This window comes from Geotrypetes seraphini, chromosome 12 (assembly GCF_902459505.1).
Source record: "Geotrypetes seraphini chromosome 12, aGeoSer1.1, whole genome shotgun sequence".
Taxonomy (NCBI): Eukaryota; Metazoa; Chordata; class Amphibia; order Gymnophiona; family Dermophiidae; genus Geotrypetes; species Geotrypetes seraphini.
In genome coordinates this window covers 4,920,911-4,947,529 of record NC_047095.1, presented here as the reverse complement: position 1 = coordinate 4,947,529, position 26,619 = coordinate 4,920,911, and the positions used below count along the sequence as shown (strand labels likewise).

At 41.4% G+C, this 26,619-nt stretch overlaps 1 protein-coding gene across 4 annotated transcripts in view; it reads right to left on the bottom strand.

Annotated features, from left to right (window-relative positions):
* PTPRC (protein tyrosine phosphatase receptor type C) overlaps window positions 1-26,619 on the bottom strand; it is a 294,186-nt gene that overhangs the window by 7,425 nt on the left and 260,142 nt on the right. For all 4 annotated transcript variants that reach the window (XM_033916186.1, XM_033916189.1, XM_033916188.1 and 1 more), the window contains 5 exons: window positions 22,992-23,125; window positions 20,611-20,745; window positions 18,581-18,703; window positions 11,211-11,386; window positions 5,668-5,803 (listed from right to left, as the gene is read on the bottom strand). In XM_033916186.1, coding sequence (XP_033772077.1) covers window positions 5,668-5,803; window positions 11,211-11,386; window positions 18,581-18,703; window positions 20,611-20,745; window positions 22,992-23,125 — 704 coding nt within the window. The remainder of the gene's footprint in view (window positions 1-5,667; window positions 5,804-11,210; window positions 11,387-18,580; window positions 18,704-20,610; window positions 20,746-22,991; window positions 23,126-26,619) is intronic.

The window sequence follows — 26,619 nt, the reverse complement described above, 5'->3', positions numbered from 1 at the left end:
TCTGGTTTCTGCTTTCATCTTCTTTTCACTCTCTTCCTTCCAGCGTCTGCCCTCTCTGTCTCTTCAATCCAGCATCTGCCCCTTCCATCTACTGTCTTACCTCTCCCCCATCCATATGGTATTTGTCTTCTTTCTATGCCCCTCTCCCCTTTCCATCCAGCCTATGCCCCCTCTCTCCTTTTTACATGATTGATTCCTGCTTCACTGCTCTCTTCATTTTTATCTCTCCTACACCAGATCTAGCATCTTTGTCCCTCTCAATTTCTCTGCTGATCCCCCTTCCCATCTCATTCCTGTCTCTCCCCTTCCCCTCCTCTAATCTCCCTGCCAGCTGTTTCCTTCCTTTTTTCTTCTCCCTTCCCTCCTCCCCCTGTCCAGCAGTAACTTTCTTCCCTTTCCTTTCCCTCCTCCCCTCCCAGCAGCATCTCTCCTTATCCCTCTCCAGGTCCAGTAGCAGCTGTCATTTTTCCCCTTGCCCAGCAGCTTCCCAGACTCCTTTCCCTCCTTCCCTCCCAGCAGCATCTTTCCTTATCCCAATCCAGGTCCAGTAGCAGCTGTCCCTTTTTCCCCTTGCCCAGCATCTTCCCAGACTCCTTTCCCTCCTCCCCTCCCAGCAGCATCTCTCCTTCTCCCTCTCCAGGTCAAGTAAGCAGCTGTCCCTTTTTTCCCCTTGCCCAGCAGCTTCCCAGACTCCTTTCCCTCCTCCCTTCTCAGCAGCACCTCTCCTTCTCCCTCTCCAGGTCCAGTAGCAGCTGTCCCTTTTTTTACCATGCCCAGCAGCTTTCTCCCCTCCCAGCAATTCTCCTTATTTGCCAGAGCTGCGATTCAGTAAGGCAGCCTCGGGTCCTTTGTTGGGTTGCACCGCCTCTGAGGAAAGCGGAAGTTGCATCATCAGAGGCAGCCGACTCAGCAAAAGCTCCAAGGCTTCCTTCCTGAATCGCTGCGCTTGTAAGTAAGGGGAGCCGCTGGGAGGGGAGAAAGCACGGCTGTCGTAGGCTCCCCGTTATCTCTCTGGGCCAACACGAACTACAGCTCCTCGATCTTGCCGGTCCTGCGCGGACCGGCAGGAAATTAAAGATGTTGATCTCGCCGATCCTGCGCGGACTAGCAGGAATTTTCTGCGGACCGGCGGTTGAAGAACTGTGCTTTAAAGGACCAGTTTATTTCAATGGAATTTGTATGAGGTGGTTCCCTGGAAACAGGCTAAGCCTTGGAGAAAAAACATCTGCCCCTGTTTTCTGAATCTTTGCTGGTGCAATGAAGGCTGGTAAAAGGCCAAGAAAAATGTTTAGAGGAAAACATTCTGCCTCTACACAAAAGCCAAATGTACTGACTTTTACAAATTTGATTACAAAGGCAAATAATAAACTGAGAAATAAGTTTAGAGTAGTTACAAAGTGGTTTGGAAAACCTAAAAAAATCTAGTATGCATACCTGATTTAGATCTGAGTTAGAGAATGACATGGGGACAAATTTTTTTCCGTCCTCACAAGAACTAATTTTCCCATCCCATTCCCACGAGTTCTTTTCCTGTCCCTGCCCCATTCCTGCAAACTCCATCCTCATTTGCACAAGCCTCAAACACTTTAAAATCATAAGTGTTCGAGGCTTGTGCGGTTAAGGCAGAGTTTACAGGAATGGAGCGGGGACGGGGACAGCAACAAAACTTGCGGGGATGGGGAAAAATTTGTCCCCGTGTCATTCTCGAATTTGAGTGAAAACCAGTACAAGAATATACTGTAGAGAACAGGAATTATCTACAATGAGTGCTGCAGCTGAACTTGCCCTCAGGGTTAGTAAGAGTAACCAGGGACATCCAACCTTGGCCCTCGCCAGGTTGGGCTTCCAGGATTTCCCCAATGAATATGCATGAGATCTATCTACATACAATGGAAGCAGTGAACGCAAATTCATTGGGGAAATCCTGAAAACCTGACTGGATTGTGGCTCTCCAGGACCAACATTGGATTACCCTGAACTAAACTGCAGTCTCTAAAGATTTGACACTATAGAGTTAGAACGAGACACTGAAAAAAAAAATAGCTTCTGTCACTCCTAAGATAAAAGCTATTTTATCTATGGTACATAGAGCTAGATCTTGCTTAGACATTTTTCAGTTTTAAATTCTGATATTGCACATCTGGGAGTGAATTTTTTGTCTAAATAAATTAAATGACTAAAGCCATTGCTATTCCTATTTTTAAAAGACCTAAGTTGGATGCAATCCTGTGTTGTAAGTACAGACCAATTAATAATATCCCTTATCTTGCAAAAATTATTGAAAAAGTGGGGCAGATTGGCTTTCACCCAAGCTACAGTATTGAGTCCATGCCAACTGCAACACTGGACAATGCACTATTCACTCTGAACTGTAATATTCCAACTTGGATTGTGCTTTAGGATTTATTAAGTGCTTTTGATCCAGTGAAACATGCAGTATTACTTAACAGGTAGAAAGATGTGGATAGCAAGATAAACGGGGAGGGAGGGGAGGGGGGACACAGTCATGCATTTAAAATGTAAATCCCAGAGAAGTGTATTAATAGTGGACAAAGTTCTGATGTGCATCAAACAATAAAATGATCTGGCATCTGATCAGATCTCATAATCTCAAACATACCACATTGTGTTCTGCAGTTGTGACAAAAGAAAACAAAAAAAGATAGAATAAAGTATACAACTATCAAATAAATAGAGGTGATATGATACATCGACAAGCCCTCATCTGGAATATACGATATCAGTCTGCATGTCTTTGTGTTTCTATTAGATTTTAAGTTTCATGAAACAGCAACTCTCTATTTCATGTGCCGTGTACATCTAATAGCATCACATAAATATTAAGTATTGATAGTAAATGGTAGAAATTACTTCAAAATGAACGAATTATGATCTGGTCAAGAGAATAGATGTTGAAAGGTCGAATCAAAAGAAGACAAAACAATATTTGACAGATTCCAGTTTTGCTGCCCAAAAATATCAAAACTCATCTTGTAACAGCTTTCTAATTGATGTGTTACTTCGTGCCAAAGTAATTCATTCTAGATATCTTTTTTATATAAACTTATGGCCCAATATTCAAAGGGACTTGGAGGCTCCTGAAAGTGCGAGTCCTCTGTCTGTTGATTTTTAACAGCACTGTATAGATTATTTTGCTAAAGATTCCTCTAAACGCCTGGCTCTGTCTGGGTAGTGTGAGAAAAATTTAGTGCAGAGTGAGGGCACTCCACTCAACTATACATACAGCAGCAATATTCAGCCACCTTCTTTGGATCGGCATAAAAGCCGGCTTTTCTTAATAATGACTGGAATAGCCATCCAGATGGTAACACGTAACTGGAAGAGTTATGATCGACTTAATTACACTTTCTGGTGGGCTAACTTATATTCCAGTTATAAGTATGAAAGAATGAATGCGGAATGTTTGGGATATAGTAACGCATTTAAAATGGTGCGGAGCCCACTGACTGCATTTATTGAGTCACAATAATTGTCATGTACCTTTCTTTTTATCAGACTTCCGTACACATCCAGGGTGGGAGGGGGTGGGGGTGGGGGGAAATGTATTATTGTTTGATATACTTAATTTATTTATATTATTGAAGTTAAATAAGTACTTTTAATTTTAATAGTTATGGGAAGGAGGGGGGAGAAAATGATTGTTTTTTTTGAATTATTTATGTATTTAAAGTATGCTTTGTGAAGTGTTTATGTTTAAATTCACTGTATTGCACTGTTACTATTCAAAAATTAATAAAGATTTAAAAATAAATAAATAAATAAATATTCAGCCACTATCCATTGGTTTAATTTAGGCCTGTATAAAAACAGTTCTATATGAAACTACTTGGTTATAAGGAGAGCAGCTGACTATTGCAACTGCTGACAAGTGCTTTCTACATATACTTTGTGCTTTTGCCTAGACAGCCATGCTGAATATAACGGGCTGCTGAAAAGTTCTCAGTCCAACTAACAAAGCTGGGGCAGTCTCCATCGAGGGCTATAAACTTAGTCCAGTAATTTTTCACTTTTTTCATTCTGTTGGAAACATACAGAACAAAAGAAGTGGAAAATTGCTTAACTAAGTATATAGCTCTTGATGGGGACTGCCCCAGCTTTGTTGGTTGGGTTGAGAACTTTTCAGAAGCCCCCTGTATATATTTTTATGCTTCAGTCATTAAAAAAAAGTTCATTATCATGTCTGAATGTTGATCTGATAGCTAAGCCCAATATTTAGTGCTACTTAAATGGCCGGAAATGGCTCCCAGCCACATAGTTGGCTATCCACCGATATTCAGTGGGGGATAGCTGGTCATCTCACACTGAATATCCTGGTCTCTGGATTGACCGGTGACCAACTATGTCACGTGACATAGCCAATCACTGCCACTATTCAGTGACTTGCCAACTAAGTTTATCAGTCAAAGACAACAGCCTAAAAGGGTGAATATCTTTGACCACTGAGACTTAACCAGCTAGCTGCTCAATATTGGTATAGCTATGTCCCAGCTGGCCAAAAAGTAAACCAGAAATTCAATGCCAATGGCCAGATACGGTGCCACACTGAATTTCCTGTATCGTTGCCAACGGTGGGAAATTGCAGGCAATCTCTTGCAGTCTGAATATGAGCCTGAAACTGGATAAGAAGCCTGGTATGGATGGTGATAATTGTATTAAGCAGGATATAAGGGGGAGACATAATCCAATTTATGAGACACCCCTTATTTAGGAACCTGAAAAGACACACATACATATATATATATATATATATATAAATATGAAGCTGTATGATAGAAATGCTTCAGAGATTTTTGACACAACATAGTATAGACACAACTAAGTATAGGCCTTCTAGTTACCAGTGACAAGATGTTGAAGTGTGACCTAATAATATTTTTCACTTTATAAGAACTAACATATTTTTTCACACTATTCCCTTAATAATGCTTGGGAAGCAAAACTTAGCTGTTTACCTGTAGCACATAGGTCTGCTGGGATGTCTTATGATTCAATAGCATGTGATAATTTAAGTCATTATTGTTGCTAAGGAAAATTACTAATGAAGTATGATTAACCAGAAACCATGTAACTTGAATAGAACCAATAGAAAATTGCTGAAGTATGCAATTTGTAATTGGATTCCAGTGAAGCAATTGTAATCTAATTGGAAGATGTACCAACTACGTATGTTTAATAATGAATTAATTGATGATGTCATAATCCCAATAAAATGGCCAGTCACTTGTAATTGGGGGAGATTTTGGGGATGTTGTCCTACCAGTTAGTAGGATGCCAAAAAACTCCCAAGGCCTTGAATGTTTAAACTATACTTTTGCTTCTGATAGTTTTTTCCTTGACCTCCTCTAGAGATAGAATAAGAGCTGAGAGGGTATGTAGCCTGTTCATGTAGTTATTTAGACCAAACAGTAACTCCTGTTTTGAGTCATGCTGAGATATACACTTTAACAAAATCAGGGGCACTATTTTAGTGACTTCAATTTTGATTTCTAATAGCAAAGTGCTTAAGAACTGTAAGATAAGTAAATTAAAAGGCATATGATGTTACATTAGAGAAATGTACACTTTTGAAAAATAATTTATGAATTCCCGATAATTAAATTGTTCTACAATAGTATAATATAATAGTGATGTTTTTGATTTACTTACCAATGAAGCAACCATTCCAGGCCTTTCTCTGCGTAGAATTTTTACTGTCTGAAACACATCTATTACTTCTTCTACCTCTGCACTTTCCAAGAGGTTCCACAGTGCACAAAATGTTCCTGTCTGCTGGGATCCATCACTGGAAACAAGGTAAAATCTCATTTTCCTCAGCACTAGTACCAGATGCAAATGACAATAGATTTGTGCTTAGCTAAACAATCTGCCTAACTTATGCATTAGAAAGAGGGAAAGAATATACATATAGTAACCTGCACAAAGACATGTCTATTAATTTATATATAGAATGTTTTTGAAGAAATTAATGTGCATACATTATATAATTAAAAATTAAGGGTCAGATTCACTAAATTGTGCCCAAACTTGGGCACTGTTTTCCATGCTAATGCGGATTCTATAATGGTCACTTAGGGCCTGATTTTCTAAAGGACGCTGATTTCAGCAGCCACCTATGAAACAGCTGCAGATCATGTGTCATTCACAAATCAGCATGCTTTACAGGACCTTAAATGTAGGCCAACATTTTACAGGCCTACATTTAAGGTGTCTGTCTCATGCCTATGGAGATGCATAGGGATGCCTACGGACGCCCAATACAACTTCTGGTAGAAACCACGCCCACAATGGCCTTGGGTGTCTGTAATTGTCTCTATGTGTCTCTGTAGATGCGAAACAGATGCCTACAATATAGGTGTCATTCGCCACATCTGGTTTTTTTCAATGTGTATCCCGATTGGCTGGTAAGAGGCAGTAAGATGCCTACTGCCGCCTACAATCGGAGCTCTATTTGTAGAATTAGCTCCTAAGGGCCAGATAGAATGTCTGGTCTCAGCAGCCACCTAAGCGGCTTTTGAGAATCACACACGGGTGTCTTATATAGAATTGCGTCTGTCCTGACAGATAGACACCTAACTCCACATAACCACCCCAATTCTCTAACCAGCTTCCATGTCACAGATGCTGATTAGAGAGTTGCATTGCCGCTGAGCTGATCGCCGCAAGAGAATCTCCCTGCTGTGATCAGTATAGTGACTTTGGCAGGGAACCCGTTCCCCCTGTGAAGAGGGATGCCCATTCCCTCCTGCCGGAACCCCCGAAGCCCCCCCCCCTCCAATGTTCATGGCAGGACCTGAGATATCCTCCAGCAGGAGGGATGCCTACTTCCTCTATCCACTGGCCCCTTCATCCCCAAAGTCCCCTGAAAATTCCCTGACTCTACCCTATACTCCTCAACTCCACCCTGACACTCCCCGATACCCCATGACACTCCCTGAATGCCCCTGTCACCCTAAGATCCCCTGCTAACCACCAAATCCACCCAAACACCTCCCCCCTTACCTTAATCTGATGGCTGGCAAGAGGGATGCCCATTCCCTCCTGCCAGAAGGCCCACCACTGCAAAATGGTGAGCCTTCCCCTTCCTGTTGCATTCTGGAATGCACCGGGGAGGAGCCTACAGCCCTGATTGGCTCAGATGCCTATGGGTCTTCCCATAGGAGTGGCCTTAGGCACCTGGGCCAACCAGAGTTCTAGGCCTCCTTCCCAGTGCATTGCCATTTAACCATAATTCACAAGAATACACTCATTTCAGAAACACAGAAAGTAGTCTCAGTATAAGACACTACAAAGAAAAAAAAAAAATCTTCCTTAGACCACCAGAATTTTTGGGGAGGCCCATGGGAGAAGAAGAAGAAAAACATTGCAGGAAATAATTAAGAAATAAGGCTTAACTGCTAATGTCGCTGTCACAACCACTGTTCAAATTAGCTAAGCATTCCCAGTTACCAACTTCTTCAAGTCTATGAATGTTCTCAATTGCTCTGGTGCATAGAATATATATTTAACCTCCAAATATTTAATCATACACTTGCATAAATAGGCTAAAAGAAAGGAAGCCCCCAATGACATTGTTTCAGTTCTCATTACCAAAAACAGTTTTCATCACTTCTGCATTTGTCTCATTACATCTGGAAATATCCAAACTTTTCTACCATAGAATAATACTTGAGAATTACGAAAGAATAACTGAAATATAGCATTAACGTCTTGCTCAAAGTCAAAAGATACTAGTAAAGTAGCTCTTTCAGTATTTTCAGATAAGGATGTTTCATCAAATCCCATAACATTAAGAGCTTCCTTTTCACCAATATTCATTTGCTCAACCTCCAGGTTGACTCCTATTTATTTCTTCACTGGCAAATAATGTATATGATTTATTGGAGGAATATTTTCAGAAGAAAAAACCCAAGACTCAATTAGGCATTTTTTTAAGCAATTCCATAGGAGTCATTCCCAGGGATTTTGGAAAGGTCAAGAAACGCATGTTCAGTCTGCAGTTATTGTTTTCCAACTGCTCAATCTTTCTATTAAGTAGTTTTGTCTTTTACTCTTGAAGATTCTCCACTTTATCTGTAACTTTATTTAGTTCTGAGGAGAACTCTTCCTTTGTGCCATCCAATTTTGGCCCCAAAGCCTCGACAGTACTTACAAGAACAGCCACTTCTTGAGAGGACTTAGCAACTGTTAAGTTTAACTTCTGGAGAGCTTCCCAAATGCTCTCCAGCATCATCACCGCAGGCTTCACTGACTGGGAGCGAACCTCCTGTACAGCTCCCAGCTCTCCCTTCTCCCTCAAATTTCTCACAGGAGTAGCCCCTCGAGTTGGGGTTTCCCTGACGGACACTACGCTGGGTTCCTCCAGCTGTGCCACAGTTGGAGCAAGGCACGCTGGAGGGAACAGCATCTGGAGGGGAGAGAGAAAGCTCTCAAGATCCAGCTCTTCAGTGTCTCTTCTCGCCAAAGAAACAGCAGACACTTCTCTGGACAGCCCTTGAGGGAGAAAAGCAGCTGTGCAGGGGAAGACGTCCTTGCTGCCGAGGGATCGGCCCGAACATTTCCTTTATGTTTAGAATTCGACATATCAGAAAGGTAGGAGGAAATCAGTGCTAGTCTTAGTCGGAGACACTGTCACCTTGCCGCCACCATCTTGGGCCCCTGTTTCATCAAGGTAACATAGACACCCATGCCTGTTTGTAAAATAGGATCTAAAATAGTGTATCAAATGCCCATGCACAACTTTATACCAGCTCCAAATAAAGCTGTACATGTGTATGTGCATCCTACATGTGTACCATATACTTTATAAAATACCTGCATACATTGTAATTCTCTACCCGCTCTATGTGTTTCATCCTCAAGAATACTTACACTGAGGGATAAATTCTATAAAAGACGCTTGGAGTTGCATTTGCAAATCTAGGCAGGTGCTCAATTTGCGCGCACAATTGCATAACAAACCAATTTGTGATATTTGGCATCCTAACAAGCAATTATTAGTGCTGACTGGATTTAATTAACTTACGCATGTAGGTTTAGGCACCAGTCCATACAGAGGGCACAGAAATGCGAGGATCAGAAGCATTCTCAGAATTTACATGCATAATTGTAGAATAAGGGGGATCAGTGCCTAATTTAGGCATCAGGATTTGCACCACATTTCAGCTGGTGCAAATGGGCGTGACTAAAGTTAGGCAGATTCTAAGGCTTAAGAACTATGAACCACACCTAACTCCAAGCATCGATTTTTTTCTAGCGTAAATTTGTTTAGATGCAATAAAAAAAAATTTACCCCTTAAGAACATAAGAATTGCAATACTAGGACAGACCGAAGGTCCATCAAGCTCAGTATCCTGATTCCAACAGTGGCCAACCCAGGTCCCAAGTACCTAGCAAGATCCCAAGTAGTAAAAACAGATTTTATGCTGCTTCTTATGTAATCCGCTTTGAACCGTAAGGTACAAGCGGAATAGAAATCACTAATGTAATGTAATGTAATGTAATAAGCAGTGGATTTCCCTAAATCATCTCAATAATGGCCTATGGACTTCTCTTTTAGGAAATTATCCAAGCCTTTTTTAAAACCCCGTTAAGCTAACTGATTTCACCACATTCTCCGTCAACAAATTCCAGAGTTTAATTACACGTTGTGTGAAGAAATATTTTCTCCGGTTTGTGTTTTAAATCTACTACTTAGTAGCTTCATCACATGCCCCCCTAGTTCTAGTATTTTTGGAAATAGTGAACAAGCGATTCACATCTACCCTTTCCATTCCATGCAGTAGTTTATAGACCTCTATCATATCACCCCTGAACCATTTCTTCTGCAAGCTGAAGCGCCCTAGTCACTGTAGCGTTTCCTCATAGGGAAGTTGTCCCATCCCTTTTATCATTTTCATCGTCTTCTCTCTGTACCTTTTTTGTGCCTTCTTATCTGTGTATGCGGGGCTGCACAATTTATTAAACACAGGCCTATGGTGAAAACTTTATAAAATTTAGAATACCATCCATCAAAATAAACATATACCATCAAATCAGACGTTTCCAGTAAATTTGTTTTCTTTTTGTAAAAGAATATTGGTCAAATCCAGAATCTGAGTTAGTCCCTTTGAGATTTTTTTTTACTATCTTATTGTCCGGCTGCATGTTTCTTTTTTTTTTTTCTTAATTCTTTATTCATTTTCAAAATTACATTAAGTGTTAAATATATTCATTCACATTAACAATAAATACATCACTTACAAACAATCATTGATACATCTCATAAATTCTTATCCCTTCCCCTTTTCCATCCCTCCCACCCATATATTCCATTATCATATAAAACATATAATAATAAAATTCCCCCCTCCCTACACCTTAAGTTGATAAATATAAAGGAAACAATTTCAAATTAATCTTTACAATACTTTGTTAATGGTTTCCACACATCCTGAAACTTCTTAAAATATCCCCGTTGTAATGCAATAAACCTTTCCATTTTATAGATATGGCATAAAGAATTCCACCAGAAGTTGTAATTTAATCTCCTCCAATCCTTCCAATTATATGTAATTTGCTGAATGGCAACACCAGTCATTATAAGTAGTAATTTATTATTATTCGCAGAAATATGACTTTTTGCTCTCGTTTCCATACCAAATATCACAGTATCATAGGATAATGCCACTGGGTTATCTAATAAATTATTAATTTGGTCCCAAATTGATATCCAAAAATTCATAATAAACGGGCAATGAAACAGTAAATGATCTAAAGTTCCTGCTTCTAGATGACAGTACCAACATCTATTAGACAAAGAACTATCTAATTTTTGTAACCTAACAGGGATCCACAACGCTCTATGCAACAGTAAAAAAACAAGTTTGTCTCATAGATGCCGACATCGTACATTTCATCCTCCAAGACCAAATTCGTGGCCATTGAGATGCAGTAATTTCATGCTTAATCTCAATGCTCCAAATATCTTTTAAACCAGTTTTTAATTTTTTGCTACATTCTAAATATGAATTGTTTTCTTCCAGTGTTTCTGTTAAACTGTAAGAGAGCCACTGCTCAAAGAGAGACTCTGATGTTACCAAAGATGGAAAAGGATGAGTGTTTAAAAAAACACACACACACATGTACATCGAGATTAATATTTTTAAAAATGTCAACGACTTTTCAAGAGTTGCTATAAATTGATTCCATACCTGCAATGAACAAGAAGAGGAACAGAGCTCTCATGTTTGTGTTCATAGGCATTTCTTTTTGGAAGTTTTGTTTTGATGTTCTGAATCATAGCAACCAATTCTTTGGGTTCCTCAGGAAGTTCAGTTTTATTCCACTGCTGGTAGATGTAGTGATGGACTTTTCGGGTTTCTTTCCTCTGAAAATTCGAGTGATAAATGTTAAATAGGTTTGTTTCTGTGTGAAATAATATGCATGTAATACATACTTTGGTAACAGAGGCAGATAGGCCTCTCAGGAACTGAAAGTAAATCAACTTCCATGCCTTTCCTGCATACACAAATTATTCTCATGTCATGCATGCTCATTGGCTGAGGGGCCTGATGACAGATCTTTGAAGTCCTTTCTTATTTTATGTAAAGAATCCCTAAAGCCTTGGGTGAATGTGGGTTTATTATCCATATATTCAGGTAGGGATTTCTTTAAAAAGTTCAATCCAGGCCTCAGCCTTCTGTTATTTGGTGGGCTGTATGGATAACATGACCATTTATTTTTTTCATCAAAAGGAGATATCTATTAATTGTCAAAACCGCCCTAGCCCCACCTCAATCCCACCCTAGCCCCGCCTCAACCCTGTCCTAGCCCCTCCCCCAATCCCGCCCCCAATTTCTTCCATTCATTTTTCATGTACACATAATATCTTCATATTAATTCATAATGGTAACCTTAAAATTAAAAAAACTACAAAGCAAACTATACGCAGAGAAAAAGTTAATTATCATTTATATTTGGGGGGTTTCAAAGATGTCAAGGCAAATGACTTTAAAATATGCAATGTCACCTCAGTAACTATAGAAAAATAGACAAATATAGTGCAAAATATAGACAGCAGATATAAATTCTCAAAACTGACACGTTTTGATCACTAAATTGAAAATAAAATCATTTTTCCTACCTTTGCTGTCTGGTGATTTCATGAGTCTCTGGTTCTATTTCCTTCTTACTGTGTATCCTTTCTTTCATTTTTTTTCTTTCTTTCTTTACTCAGGTCCAACAATTGTCCCTTTCTATTCCCTCCCTCCTTCCTTCCTATGTCCTTAGTGCCCCCCAGTGCCTCTGTCCCTAGTGCCCCCAGTGCCTCCTTCCCATGTCCATAGTGCCCCCAATGCCTCCTTCCCATGTCCATAGTGCCCCCAGTGCCTGTCCTGTGTCCCTAGTGCCCCCAGTGCCTCCTTCCCATGTGCATAGTGCCCCCAATGCCTCCTTCCCATGTCCATAGTGCCCCCAGTGCCTGTCCTGTGTCCTTAGTGCCCCCAGTGCCTGTCCTGTGTCCTTAGTGCCCCCAGTGCCTGTCCTGTGTCCTTAGTGCCCCCAGTGCCTCCTTCCCATGTCCATAGTGCCCCCCAGTGCCTCTGTCCTGAGTCCCTAGTGCCCCCCAGTGCCTCCTTCCCATGTCCATAGTGCCCCCAGTGCTTCCTTCCCATGTCCATAGTGCCCCCCAGTGCCTCTGTCCTGAGTCCCTAGTGCCCCCAGTGCCTCCTTCCCATGTCCATAGTGCCCCCAGTGCCTCATTCCCATGTCCATAGTGCCCCCAGTGCCTCTTACCTTTGTCCCTCCCCCGAAGCCAGCCTGCCTGCCAGCCTCCTTAACCTCTCTCCAGTGCTTGATTCACCACCCCCACCCACAGATTCAACCCCCCCGCGCAATTCAAACCCCCCCTACCCCCGCGTAATTCAACCACCCTGCCCACCCGCCGGCCCGTGTACCGCCGCTGCTTGCCTGTCTGCCTCCCTGCCTGGCCAATTGAAACGCTGGGCCGCCGCCACTGCTTCTTGGCTTCTTCCCGACGTCAATTTTGACATTGGCGAGGAAGTTCGGGCCAGTCAGGCAGCGATTGGTTGGCCCCGAACTTCCTCTCTGACGTCAAAATTGACGTCGGGAAGAACAAGAAGCAGCGGCAGTGGCCCAGGTTTTCAATCTGCGCGGCAGGGAGGGAAAGTTATCGGCCATCCTGGTGTCCCCGCGCACAGCTTCCTGAAAACAGGACATTTTTGGTGTCCCGAAGCAGTTGGTCGGGACAACGGGATGGTCGGCCCAAAAACAGGACTGTCCCATTGAAAACGGGACATATGGTCACCTTATGTATGGATAGAGCGAGCGACTCATCTTGCCTCCCTTATTGTTCTCTTGTCCCTAAAATTTCCCCTTTTGTAAAATTGTATCCTTTTCCCTTTTCCTTTTTTTCTTTGTCAGTTTCATTGATTCCCACTCCCACCCCCTTTTTACTAAGCCATGGTAGAGGTTTCTACTGCGGCCCGGAGTGCTGAATGCTCCAACACTGCTCGGACGCTCACAGGAATTCTATGAGTGTCAGAGCATTTAGCATTCTAGGCTCGCTTATCAATTATATCTTTAGATGATTCAAAAACTGTGATACATTCAAACTATCAGGTAACACTATTCTGTCCATTCCACCTTCATTAACCTTTTCCCTATGGTCTCTTGAGATGTAGTATAAGTTATCAACCTCGAAGGTCTCCACTTTAGTATAATGTAATATCTCCTTCAAATACATTCTCAAGAGCTCCATCGGGGAAAGGTAATGTGTGATTGGAAAATTTAACAAGCGAAGATTTTTAACTCTGATAGAATTTTCCATTTTTTCTAATTTAGCATGTATCATCATACTATCCTTTATATTGGAAACAGCACTGGCTTGTAGAGTACCTACTGCCTGTTCTAACTTTTCAACCTTAACATCTGTTTCTCCATTTTTAATATCTTGTTCTTTAATTTTCACAGTTACCGTACATCAGATGAAAATTGACACAAATTCAAAACGTATTTTTGTAATGATGACTCTATTCTATTAATGCTAAGCCAAACATCATTTAAATTGATCACTTTATCCCTGGGGAGAACGTCCGAACCTTGCCCAGTAATCATCTGTACTGGGGTTAGTTCTTTAGTTTGCCCCAAAGATTGTTCTGAAACCTTTAGTCCAGACAATGAGGATAATTGAGGGGAAGAAGAAATTATTCCTTCCTTAAAAGGGGAAGGAGATTCTTCTAACCGTGAGGTATATAATGGTTGAGAAGGTGGTGTTGGTTCCCCAGAGGACAGCTTGAATATTAGGAGTTACCTGTTCCTCAGCATGTGGCAAGATGGGGGCCATAAGATGGCGATCCATCAGGCCCGTTGTTCCAGCAGATGGCGTTGCTTTGGCGTTCCTCTTACCCATATTGAGGATGATAGCCCTACTCCCTACTCCTCTTGGGCTCCGAAGGGGCTCAAAAGGGGCAAGCCCCTTTAGCCACGCCCCTTCAGCTCGCGACCCGAGGCTCACGACCGCGGGACGCGTACCGCGGCTGGACAGCTGTTTAAAGGATCTCTTGGAAGGACCCTCTCAGCTAGGGAAAGTCAGGCAGCAGCGGAACTGCCTGTCCCGGTGGAAAACAGTGCTAAACAGCACTGGCGACAGGCTCCCTCGGCGGCTGTACCGCTGTTTAAAGGATCTCTTGGAAGGACCCTCTCAGCTGGGGAAAGTCGGGCAGCAGCGGGACTGCCTGTCCCGGTGGAAAACAGTGCTAAACAGCACTGGCGACCCGCATTAGTTATTTTATGCAGGAATTGCTGTGTACTAGCAGTTAACCCATGCTAATTCATACATTACACAGTAGCATGGAAAATACTATTGTTATTGTGCATTCCCCTGTTAATGTGGCAGGTAACAGAATATAAAATTGCACCTCATGAGATGTAGCTAAGTGTATCTCACATTTGCCATGTAGTTATCACAGAATATTGACTTTTTCTCTATGATAACAGCTTGGAAGCCCTCTTAAACACTGAACACAGAGGCTTAGCAGTTACTGTGGTTTAATTTTGGCAATTGCCACTACAAAATCTTATTTTTCTTAAGAAAATGGAGACATGGGATTTATAAGATGCATTAATTAAGTAATAAAAATGACCAAACTGTACACCTGAGTTAAGGCCGGATTCTGTAAATGTTATGTTCCACCCTTACCTATTCAGTTCAAGGTCAGATTACATTAACATAAGAACATATGAATAGTCTTACTGTGTCAGACTAATGGATCATCAAGCCCAGTAGCCCTTCCTCACAGTGGCCAATATCTGTCAAAAAGCAAAAAACCTAAAGAGTAGCAACATTTCATGCTACTGATCCAGGGAAGCAGTAGCTTCCCCCGTGCCCGTCTCAATAACAGACTTTTCCTCCAAACCTTTCTTAAAACCAGCTACGCTATCCACTCTTACCAAAACCTCTTTAGTGATCCTCTTTATCATCTTGGTTCCTCTTCTTTGAACCTTTCACTATATCTTTCTTAAGGAAACCAGAACTCAACGCAATACTCCTAGTGAGGCATTATAACATTCTTAGTCTTGTTAACCATCCCTTTTTAAATAATTCCTAGCATTGTGTTTGTTTGTTTTTTTTTGTCCACTTTTACACATTGAGCTGAAAGTTTCATTGCATTGTCTACAATGACACCTAGATCTTTTATCTTGGGCGCTAACCCCCAAGGTGCACCCTAGCATCTGGTAACTGTGATTTAGGTTATTCCTCCCAATGTGCATCACTTTGCATTTGTCCACATTAAATTTCATCTGCCACTTGGATGCACAGTCTTCCAATTTCCTAAGGTCTGCCTTCAATTTTTCACAATCTGCATGCGTTTGAACAACTTTGAACAGTTTAGTGTTATCTGCAAATTTAATCACTTCCTCGTCGTTCCAATTTCCAGATCATTTATAAATAAGTTAAATAGCAATGGTCCCAGTACAGATCACTGCGGCACTCCACTGTTTACTCTCCTCAATTGAGAAAAATGACCATTTTACCCTACCCTCTATTTTCTATCCGATAACCAATTCCTAATCCACAACTGAACTTTTCTCAGGATCCTTTCATGAGGAACTTTGTCAAAAGCTTTCTGAAAATCTAGATACACTACATCAACCTTTATCCAAATGTTTATTCACACCTTCAAAGAAGTAAAGCAAATTGGTGAAGCAAGATCTGCTTCAGCTGAACCTATGCTTACTCTTATTAAATCATGTTTGTCTACTTGTTTCACAATTTTATTTTTTATAATTGTTTCCACCATTTTGCCACATACTGAAGTCAGGCTTACCGGTCTGTAATTTCCTGGATCTCCCCTGAACCCTTTTAAAAAATTGGCACAACATTGGCCTCCCTCCAATCTTCAGGTACTATAGACGATTTTAGCAACAGGCTACAGATCACTAACAGCAGGTCAGCAATTTCATGTTTGAGTTCTTTTAATACCTTGGGAAGTATACCAGCCAGTCCAGGTGATTTATCACTTTTTAACTTGTCGATTTGGCTTAGTACATCGTCCAGATTTCTTTTAGTTCCTCCACATCATCACCCTTGAAAACCATTTCCGGTTCAGGTAGATCTCTTACATCTTCTTCCATAAAGACCGAAGCAAAGAATTCATTCAGTCTCTCCGCTATGGCCTTATCCTCACTGAGCACCTCTTTTGCTCCTTGATCATCCAATGGTTCCATGGAATCCCTCACAGGGAATCACACTTAGCAGAGCTGTCAGGATTTAAGAATCTTGATAATTCAGCTAAGTGCGATTTATATACCATGATTTTCATGTATATTTACAGAAAGGTTCTTATTTAAGATGAAATATTGCATAAACGAGTACTATTTCTGATTGAGAAAAGAGCCCCCTTACGGTGGATTTAATCAACTGGTGGTCTCATTTGTCTAAAATCTCTGAGCATTTTGAAAGTATCCTGTATAAATTTGATTTTTGCCTATAAAAGGCATCTGGTGTCCATTAATGATATAATCTCAGCAATTGAATCTTTTAGTATCGGTTTATACTTTGTCTCCCAGCTTTTTTGGGAATTAATATAGAACTTTTATGTCCGGAGGAGAGAGAGAGAGAGAGAGAGAGAGAGAGAGAGAGAGATATCTAATATAATAAAATGGTAAGCCGCGCATGCGCACTTCCTATGTGTGCGAGGCGGGGATCGTGAGAGGAGCCACCGCCGCATCTTTCAAATAAAAAAAAAAGGTCAAGACGGATGTCGCCGCCGCGGCTGTCGGTGGCTGCAGGCCGCGGAAGCTGTAACCCGCCGCGGCCGAGCACGGAGACGGGCCAAAGTTTTTTTCAACTTCAGAGAGGCTGCAGCGGCTTTCTCTCTCTCCGGTCCTCGGCGTCATCTTCGTTCCTCTCCCCGGCACACCCGAACCCCTGTTCAGCCTCCCATCCGACCCTACCTTCGGCTCCCTTAGTTCCTTGCCGCCGCTCCTCTTCTCTTCCCGCCCCGCGGTCCCAACAAACGTCCTTACTCCAGCAGGGGCCGCAGCACTCTAAACACGCTGCTTGGCAGCCTGCTACTGCCCTAGAGTGCTGCGGCCCCTGCTGGAGTAAGGACATTTGTTGGGACCGCGGGAAGGGGGCGGCAAGGGACTAAGTTGGCCGGTAGTGCTGTTTTTCCGTGATGGAGGAACACGCGAAAAGAAAACAAAATAAAGAAAATGTTGGACCCCGCCGAAGAAGTGGAAGGTGGAGGAGGGGCGTGAGGAGCCGGAGAGCTGTATGTAAGTGTGTGTGTGCATGTGTATAGCCGAGGAGGAAGTTCAGCAGGAGCAAGGAGGTGGGGAGAGTGGATTTCCCCTACTTGGATGTCAGGCATCAAGAGGATTGGAGTAAAAGCATTGGTCCTGTGATCCTCACTCTTTTCCTGGGGCTACTGCTGGACAGGGGGGGGAGCAGGACATAAAGGAGAAGAGCCACTGCTGGACAGGGGGAGGAGGGAATGGGAGGGGTACTGCTGGACAGGGGGAGATAAAAGGAGAAGGGCTACTGCTATATGGGGGGGAGCAGGGAAAGGGGGGGAGGTGTTGCTGGACAGGGAGAAGGTAAAAATAAGGGAGAAGGGCTGCTAAACAACTAGTATATATATATATATATATATATATATATATATATATATATATATATATAAGGTTTGTGTATTACTATACAATGAATGCTCTACTAAGAATACCATAAGATGTTTACATTGGAATCCACTTTCACAGTAGGATATAGGTGGAATATAAGTGTAATAAATAAATAAATAAATATGTAAATGAATGTGTTTTCTGCTTTTTATTTAGCAGAATTTTTTTGTAATGCCTATTGTAATTGTAATTAAAAAAGATGACACATAACATCAATAACCATTAGCCTCCAATGACTGATTACTAATAGCTCCATAGTTATTTAAGTTGCTCATGCATCGTGGATCAGTCCCAAATTTGGTTGCCATATATAGAATCTGGGAGTTACTGTCAACCCCGAAACCTTTTATTGCCTCTGGTAAATTCTGCTTTTTACCTTTGCATGCCTTATTTCAAAGGTATGAGTGGTGTAACTGGAAGTAGTATTCACATCCTTCACATCAACTTCTATGTCTTCATAGGTTTGTTTGCCTTCTCCCCAGTATTTTGCACAGGATTCCTAGAAAAAGCACAACAATTATTCATGGCCTTTGCCCACCATCCCTTTTTAATTTTCCTTTCAAATAATACTAGCTGTCTTCATTTGCTTATCTTTGATCTGAAGAAGAAGGATTACCTTCGGCAGCTAATCTAACCATGCTGCAGTTAGTCCAATGAAAAAGGTATCACTTGGATTCTTTCTGTTTCATTTTATTTCTTTTTAATTCTACATGTTACCTTTCAAATAAGTATGCCATCTAATATAATAAAGCCCTAAGCGCGCATGCGCACACCCACCTGCGTGCTCCCATTTTCCGTTAGCTGTACAGACCCACAGGTAGGAGTGTGCATGCTTGCGGCGGCACGGAGCCTGTCGGACATGACGGCTCTTGCAGTCTGAAGGATGTGAATTGGCCAGGGCGACGTCAGCGGGGGCCGGAACGGACTTTAATTGCTGCCTCCCAGGCTTCTCCTCCCACTCCGGATGAGCCCGCATAAAAAAAACAAACAAACCCCAAAGCTCGCTTCGGGTCCGGCAAGGGCTGCGGGTCCTGAAAACTTCCGATTCAAGCAGCGTCTGCAGCACTCTACACACGCTGCTTCAGGGCCTCTACTGAAGGCCCCGAAGCAGCATTGTGTAGAGTGCTGCAGGCGCTGCTGGAATCGGAAGGTTAGTTGGGACTGCGGGTAGGGAAGGAGGGGCGATAAGGGACTAAGGGAGCCGGCCAGACCGCGGGAAGGGAAAGGGGGGTAGGGGAAATGCTGCTGCTGCACAGGGAAGTGGTGTGGGGGAAGGGAAATGGAGGGGGAGGGAATCCTGCTGTGGCTGCTGCACAGGGAAGTGGTGGGAGAGACACAGAAAGACAGACAGACAAAGGGGGCCAGGGAGAGAGACAGACAGCGGGAGGGAGAGAGAGACAGAAATAAAGACGCACAGACATATATTCTAGCATCCGTTAATGTAACGGGCTAAAATACTAGTTATATTTATTATTCATTTCAAGAATACCAACAAAGTAGTTGGATGCAGGCGATGTATAAATCCAAACAGACATTTTGCCTAAAAACCCTCCTTCCAACATCAAGCACACAGCCATAATCGAAACAGACAAATCTCTATATTTCTGGTTCGATTATGATTTTGAGCTATACATTTTCAGGATGAACAGGCCTATCTATAAGTACCATTTTTGGAAGCAAAACAAAACAAAAAGCCCCAGGGAAAATTGTACAAAAGCAAGCCTTAGGGATGTCTGTCTGGTAGTATTCCTAATGAACTGGCTACACAGACATCCCAGCAAGGAAGAGGGGCAGCTTGGTAGTGCCTTCATGTAAAGTGATCCAGGGTCAAAGCCCACCTGAACAGAAAAAAAACTCTACTATACCTAAAGGTTCACCACTACAAGAGCTCTCAGGCTCGCAGGTCACTTTATACATGTACAGTATATATAGGTACAGGAGCTATTTTTGTGTTCCAGGAGGGCTTGCATATTTGTACTAAAATGAAACTGGGACCTATTGTGCACTGCCCACCGTATTTATCACTAGGCTACCTCATTCACTTGCTTGCTGCTTTCTTAATATCTGGAGCTGTCATCTACTGGTATCTACTGTCACTGTCACATCTTTGGGGGGTGGTAGGGGATCAGAGACCACTTGGGTATTAAGGGGGGGGGGTCATGCCTTCATCCCTCCAGTGGTCAGCTGATCGTGTAGGATACCTTTTTCAGCCTTAGTCATACTGATCTAGATAAAGAAAGTACTTCTGTCCCGGGCAATTCTTTCTGTTTCATTATTTCAGAAAAATAACAACTGAATAAACTAAGGCACTCTTCTCAGACAATATCCAAAGGCAAAGGCAGTCTTGTAAATGCGTGCGGTTTTCTTTTATTTCGAATCTCAGAATGATGAACAAAGCCTACAAACCTGGCTTCCCTCTTTTAGATCGCTCAGCATAACAATTGCTTTGACTTTTCTTTGAAATATCATTTGCCAGAAGTCACTAATGGTATTATTTAGTGGCCCCTGTGCAGCAATCATTGCTTTTGGAGACCAGTAGCCCTAAAAAAAATAAATAAATAAATAAAATGACATTATTAATTGACATTAACAGCAGCTTCACTGTTAAAGTTCTCCAAAGCCTTTTGTCAAGAGGTCTACTACTGTTCCAATTCAACAATTAAGAAATGACTGCTCTTTCAGTAGTTACCAAAGCTTAACCCAATTATTTGGTGACCTGCACAGGATCTCTTCTGCCAGCCATCAATAAATGTTTCATGCCTGCATAGTAAGGTACTTCCATAAATGAGGAGCACACCAATTTAGAGCTTGATTAAAAAGAAATCCCAACATTCTCAGTTTGACCCCATTGTTGGCAGGAATGCCAAGCTCCATCAGCTGAATAACTACAGTGCTGCTGCCCCCTGCTACTTCCTTTCTCCTCTGAGCATGCTGGGACTTTGCACGAGAAGCCCCGGCATGCTCGGAACATGAAAAAAACAGCCGAGCATGGCGGCACAATTGTTATTTGGCTGGCAGTCTTTGGTTTCCCTGCCAGCAATGTAAAAGGGGGCATGGGTTCATGATGGAGTCTGAGCACATAGTGTGTATATTGGGGGGGAGGTGAACAGGGGGGGGCAGGCCCCCAAGACCCCCATGGCTATGCCTCTGGTGCCTGTGTTATGCATCTCTGTGTTTGGTTTGTGTACCTGTATAGTCTGTGTTTGTATTTTTGTGTGCATGTGTGTGTGGATGCATTTGTTTGTCCATCTGTTTGAGTCTATATTTATTAGGGATGGGCACATTATTGCATGTCATTACCAAATGAAAATGAGCAGGAAAAACACATTTTGGACTCAATTCTGTAAATTGTACCCAAATTTGAGTGATTGTGTCTGAGGATCTAAAGGCATCTACAATGTGATAAGGCAGTGGCTGTAGCCAGAAGAATGCTGGGCTGTATAGAAAGAGGAATAACCAGCAGAAGAAGGGAGGTGTTGATGCCTCTATATTGGCCATTGGTGAGGCCACACTTGCAGTATTGTGTTCAGATTTGGAGGCTGTATCTGGCAAAGGATATAAAAAGACTTGAAGTGGTCCAGAGGAAGGCGATGAAAATGGTAAGGGGTTTGAACCAAACGAAGTATGAGAAGAGATTGGAAGACCTAAATATGTATACTCTAGAGAGGAAATATGATACAGACATTTAAATACTTGAAATGTATGAATATAGAACCAAATCTTTTCCAGAGAAGGGGAAATGGTAAAACTAGAGGGTATAACTTGAGGTTGCAGGGAGGAAGACTTAGGAGTAATGTTAGGAAATTCTTTTTCACGGAGAGGATGGTGGATGCCTGGAATGCCCTCTCGAGGAAGGTGGTGGAGAAGAAAATGGTGATGGAATTCAAAAAAGTGTGGGGATCTCTAATTAGAAAACAAATGGCATAAATTAAAGCACTAAGGTCGGTATTGGACAGACTTGTACAGTTTGTGTCCCATATATGGTGATTCTGTGTAGGATGGGCTGGGGAGGGCATCAATGGGAACTCCACTAACTTAGAACTTGAGGACATTACTGGCCAGACTTTATGGTAGATATCCTGCAAACAACAGGGTGGTTGGATAGGCTGAAGTGAGCTTAGATGGCAACTTCAGCAGTTGGAACCTAGGACTTTAGTCTATAGAACAAAGAAATTGTGGAGAGTCGATGTCCAAGATGAAGTCTTTATTCAAAATGTCTAGGGCCTGAACCTCTGGGAAACATATGGACCCAACACGGTCCATGTTTTGACAAAGTAGTCTTCCTCAACCGAGAGCAAATATTGCATAGTAATCTGAATGTCAACGCTCGGCCTGCAATAAAAAATAGTGGGAACACCTTTCCTTGATGCAGCATTTGCTCTAGGCTTACTGTGTATCAAAATCTCATGTTATAACGTGTTAAGCCCAAATCCTAGCACCGTTAGCATAAGAGCCTCTAAGTATGTTCTCCAGGCTAAGAAATGTACATGCAGAGAAAGCAAGAACAGTCTCTGTAGATATGTTTGATGAAATAATCATGTGAAACTACCGGTAATGCATATCTCACCAGTAAAAAATGATACTGGCACCCACACAGCTAAGCAACCAAAGCTGCGGTCCTATTTGGTCCCTTAGTTACGCAGATACCAGCACTGACTATTTCTGGCACCCATATACAGTAGCTGCTGGCTCCTCCCCCACTCTGCCCTCCCCCACACTACTCTCAAAATGGCTGCTGAATATCAGGCTTTAATATCTAATGGCCAGTTTTTCAGTTCCAAACATACAGTTATAAATGAAGCATTGATGTATTTGTAGGAATCTTCACAGTCACTTTCTTCATCACTGGAGGCATTAGACTCATTTTCACTCTCTTTACTGTTCTCCTCTTCTTGTTTAATCAAAACTCTATTAAAATTATCTGAAACATACAAAAAATATGAACATTTGCATTCCTTTCTCATTTTGGAAAGAAATTCTACTAACATTGGGCCTCATTTAAGAATGTATGCTTGCCAATTAATTTAGATTAATGTGATTTAAATCACATTGGATAACCAAGCTCCATTATTCTCTGCTTCCTAGCTTTACGCCCTGTTTACTGAAGAGGGTGACAGTCTTAGTACCTATTTGAGGCCAATTCTTTAAAGAAAAGTAGGCACCTACTTTTCTTTAAACAATAATAGCACAACTTGCCCAAAACATGCGTGCATTTGGGTGTGATCTCTGCAGCTCGTGTAAATGGCTGTACCTAGATGCTTGCTAAGAGGTTGTAGGTTGGATGACATTATCGGCCACGGAGGACCCTTGAAAAAGCACATTGTGCCAAACATGTCAGGTCAATTCTTCCCGGGTCATACCAGCTTTTAAGATAAATGGCTTAAAATAAGGTTTAAAGTTTACTATAGTTTTTAACGTGACTTGAATTTAACTTATATAAAGATATTAATTGAAAATATGAAAAATAAAATTGCCCATGGTTGATGAAGATGCCCAAAATTTTGTAAGTATATACGTTGTAAATAGTTAAAGTAGGGATTCATTCACACCGAAGAGAACACGGACAGTTGACAAAATCATAAATAAATAAATAAACGGAGAAAAATAAAATGGGTGCATCTTTCGCCCCTACCATAGCCAATCTATACATGGCATGGTTTGAAGAGACTTTCATCTATAAATTAACAGGATTTCAATATGTGTTTAAATGGTGGCGTTTTATAGACAACGTGTTTGTGATTTGGCTAGGGACCCAACTTCAACTCCAAGAATTTGTTTCAGTTTTGAATCAGTGTCATGAGTTTATCAAATTTACTATGTCATTCAGTAAAAACAAAATCAATTTTTTGGATGTATTGGTGCAATTGGATGGAACCCAATTAACAACATCAGTGTTTCGAAAAACAACGGATAGAAACACATTATTGAGATTCGATAGCATGCATCCTGTACATCTGAAAACCAGTATTCCTTTTGCTCAGTTTTTAAGATATAGAAGAATATGCAACAGTAAAGAAAACTTCCTACAAGAAGCAAAGGTACTGGAACAAAGATTAATATCCAGAAAATATCCAACATCTATAATTAGAAAAGCAAAGAAAAGAGCGTTATATAATCCTAGAGAGATCTTATTGGACTATAATAAATCTCATGAGAATAAAGAAGAATCTGAAATAATCCCTTGCATTATTAAACAAACTTGCATATCTCCTCAGATTATTAAGAAATATAAAAAACATCTTCCATTGCTCAAAACGCTTCCATGCTTTGAAAACAAAAAATTTATTTTTCCTCAGTCTAGAAATAGAAATTTAAGTGATTGGCTATGCCATACATCTAAAGAAAGGTTGGAAAATGAGAGAACAGAATCTATTTTTGGACACAGCCCATGTGGACATTGCACGAATTGTAAAATTATGTCCACGATTTCCAACTTTATAAACCCAACTGATGGGAAAAATTATATTCTTAAACAAACCTCTACTTGTCAAACAGCTAACGTGATATATATAATACAATGCCCATGTGAATTGTTTTATGTGGGCCAAACATCACGTAATCTAACTATAAGAATAACAGAGCATAAAAGTTGTTTGAATACACGTAAAACGACAGCACCAATAGTGGCTCATTGTTTAAATTTGGAACACAAGTTTGAAAGCCTGAAATGCTGGGTGGTTGAGAAAGTTATCCCATCAATGAGACGAGGAGACATTAGAAAGCTTTTATGGCAGAAGGAACAACAATGGATAAGTTGCCTTCATACTATAGAACCACAAGGTTTAAATTCTGAGCATGAATGGCAACCTTTTCTGTGAATTTGCGGTTTGTTTTCCTGGATTTTGTGTTTTATGTGAAATGTTGATGTTTGACCTATCACTCATCGCGTTATTGCGATGATGTCATGACGCCCGACTCCGTTCTGTTTTTAAACGAGTCGGGCGCGTATCTCGGTCTGAGGTCCATTTTGAGAGAAGCAGGCCTCCCGTTATGCAGCTGACAGTGTGGAAATAACCTTGTGTAAACGAATCCCCTGAAGTAGCCTGCTTTCAGGCGAAATAGAAGATCTTTTCTATCGGGACGAAGATGTTTCTTCAGATGAGTATTTAACTCTCTTATATACGCTATTATGCAGGATTTACAGCCACGTTTCTAAACCCTGTTTTGAATTGACCTACAGCTGGAGCTGATTGCCATAAATATAGTTAGTTTGGGACTGTTTCACTCAATCATAGAAAATTATAGGACGTTGAAATTCAAATCCTTTGAGAATTTTTTGAAAATAATTCTTCTAAAGAGATGTTGAAGTATGAAAGTAACTTATAATTGTACGGAGTTTTTTTATAAACCCGTGATGAGGTGGTGAGCTTTGGGTACTTGTGTAGTCCCGGCGACCCACAATTGAGGTTTATTTTTCTCCGTTTATTTATTTATTTATGATTTTGTCAACTGTCCGTGTTCTCTTCGGTGTGAATGAATCCCTACTTTAACTATTTACAACGTATATACTTACAAAATTTTGTTCTTCACGGAATACGATTGTACCTTTATTATATTTGATGAAGATGCCCTACATATTTCTTCACGCTATTAATATATGTTATCGGTGGAGCGGTGGGGCAGATGCCTAAGGATATAGAAGAAAATATTGAATCTGGATCATTGAAATAAAGTGTGATAGTGCTTGTAGATGTTAGCACATATTTATTCATTTATTTTGAAAAATGTATATCCCGCCTACAAAGAAAACGCAGCAGTTTACATAAAAAACATGCACAATTAAGATCAGTCATTATATCCCTATCATTTACATGCATATCGGTACATTCTGCCCAAACACTGCCCATGCGTGCACTTACTGGCAAAGCAATCATCATTAAATCATGGCTTGTGTATTTCCATTTGGTGGTATTCTATGAAAGGTCATCCATACACGTAACTGGCCACTTAGGTGCTTAAATGGCTAGAATGTCACCACTAAAACTAGGCGACTTCTTTTAATGTGAGAATTAGCTTGCTTTGTTAGCGCATGCTAAATTCCCACATTAACTGCCAAATGTTGAGGAGGGTGGAGAATGGGCAGAGAATGAGCAGGGACCGTGCCTCAAAGTTAACATTAAGAACATAAGAACATAAGCAATGTCTCTGCTGGGTCAGACCTGAGGACCATAGTGCCCAGCAGCCCGCTCACGCGGCAGCCCAACAGGTCCAGGACCTGTGCAGTAATCCTCTATTTATACCCTTCTATCCCCCTTTCTAGCAGGAAATTGTCCAATCCTTTCTTAAACCCCAATACCGTACTCTGCCCTATTACGTCCTCTGGAAGTGCATTCCAGGTGTCCAACACACACTGGGTAAAGAAGAACTTCCTTGCATTTGTTTTGAATCTGTCCCCTTTCAGTTTTTCCGAATGGC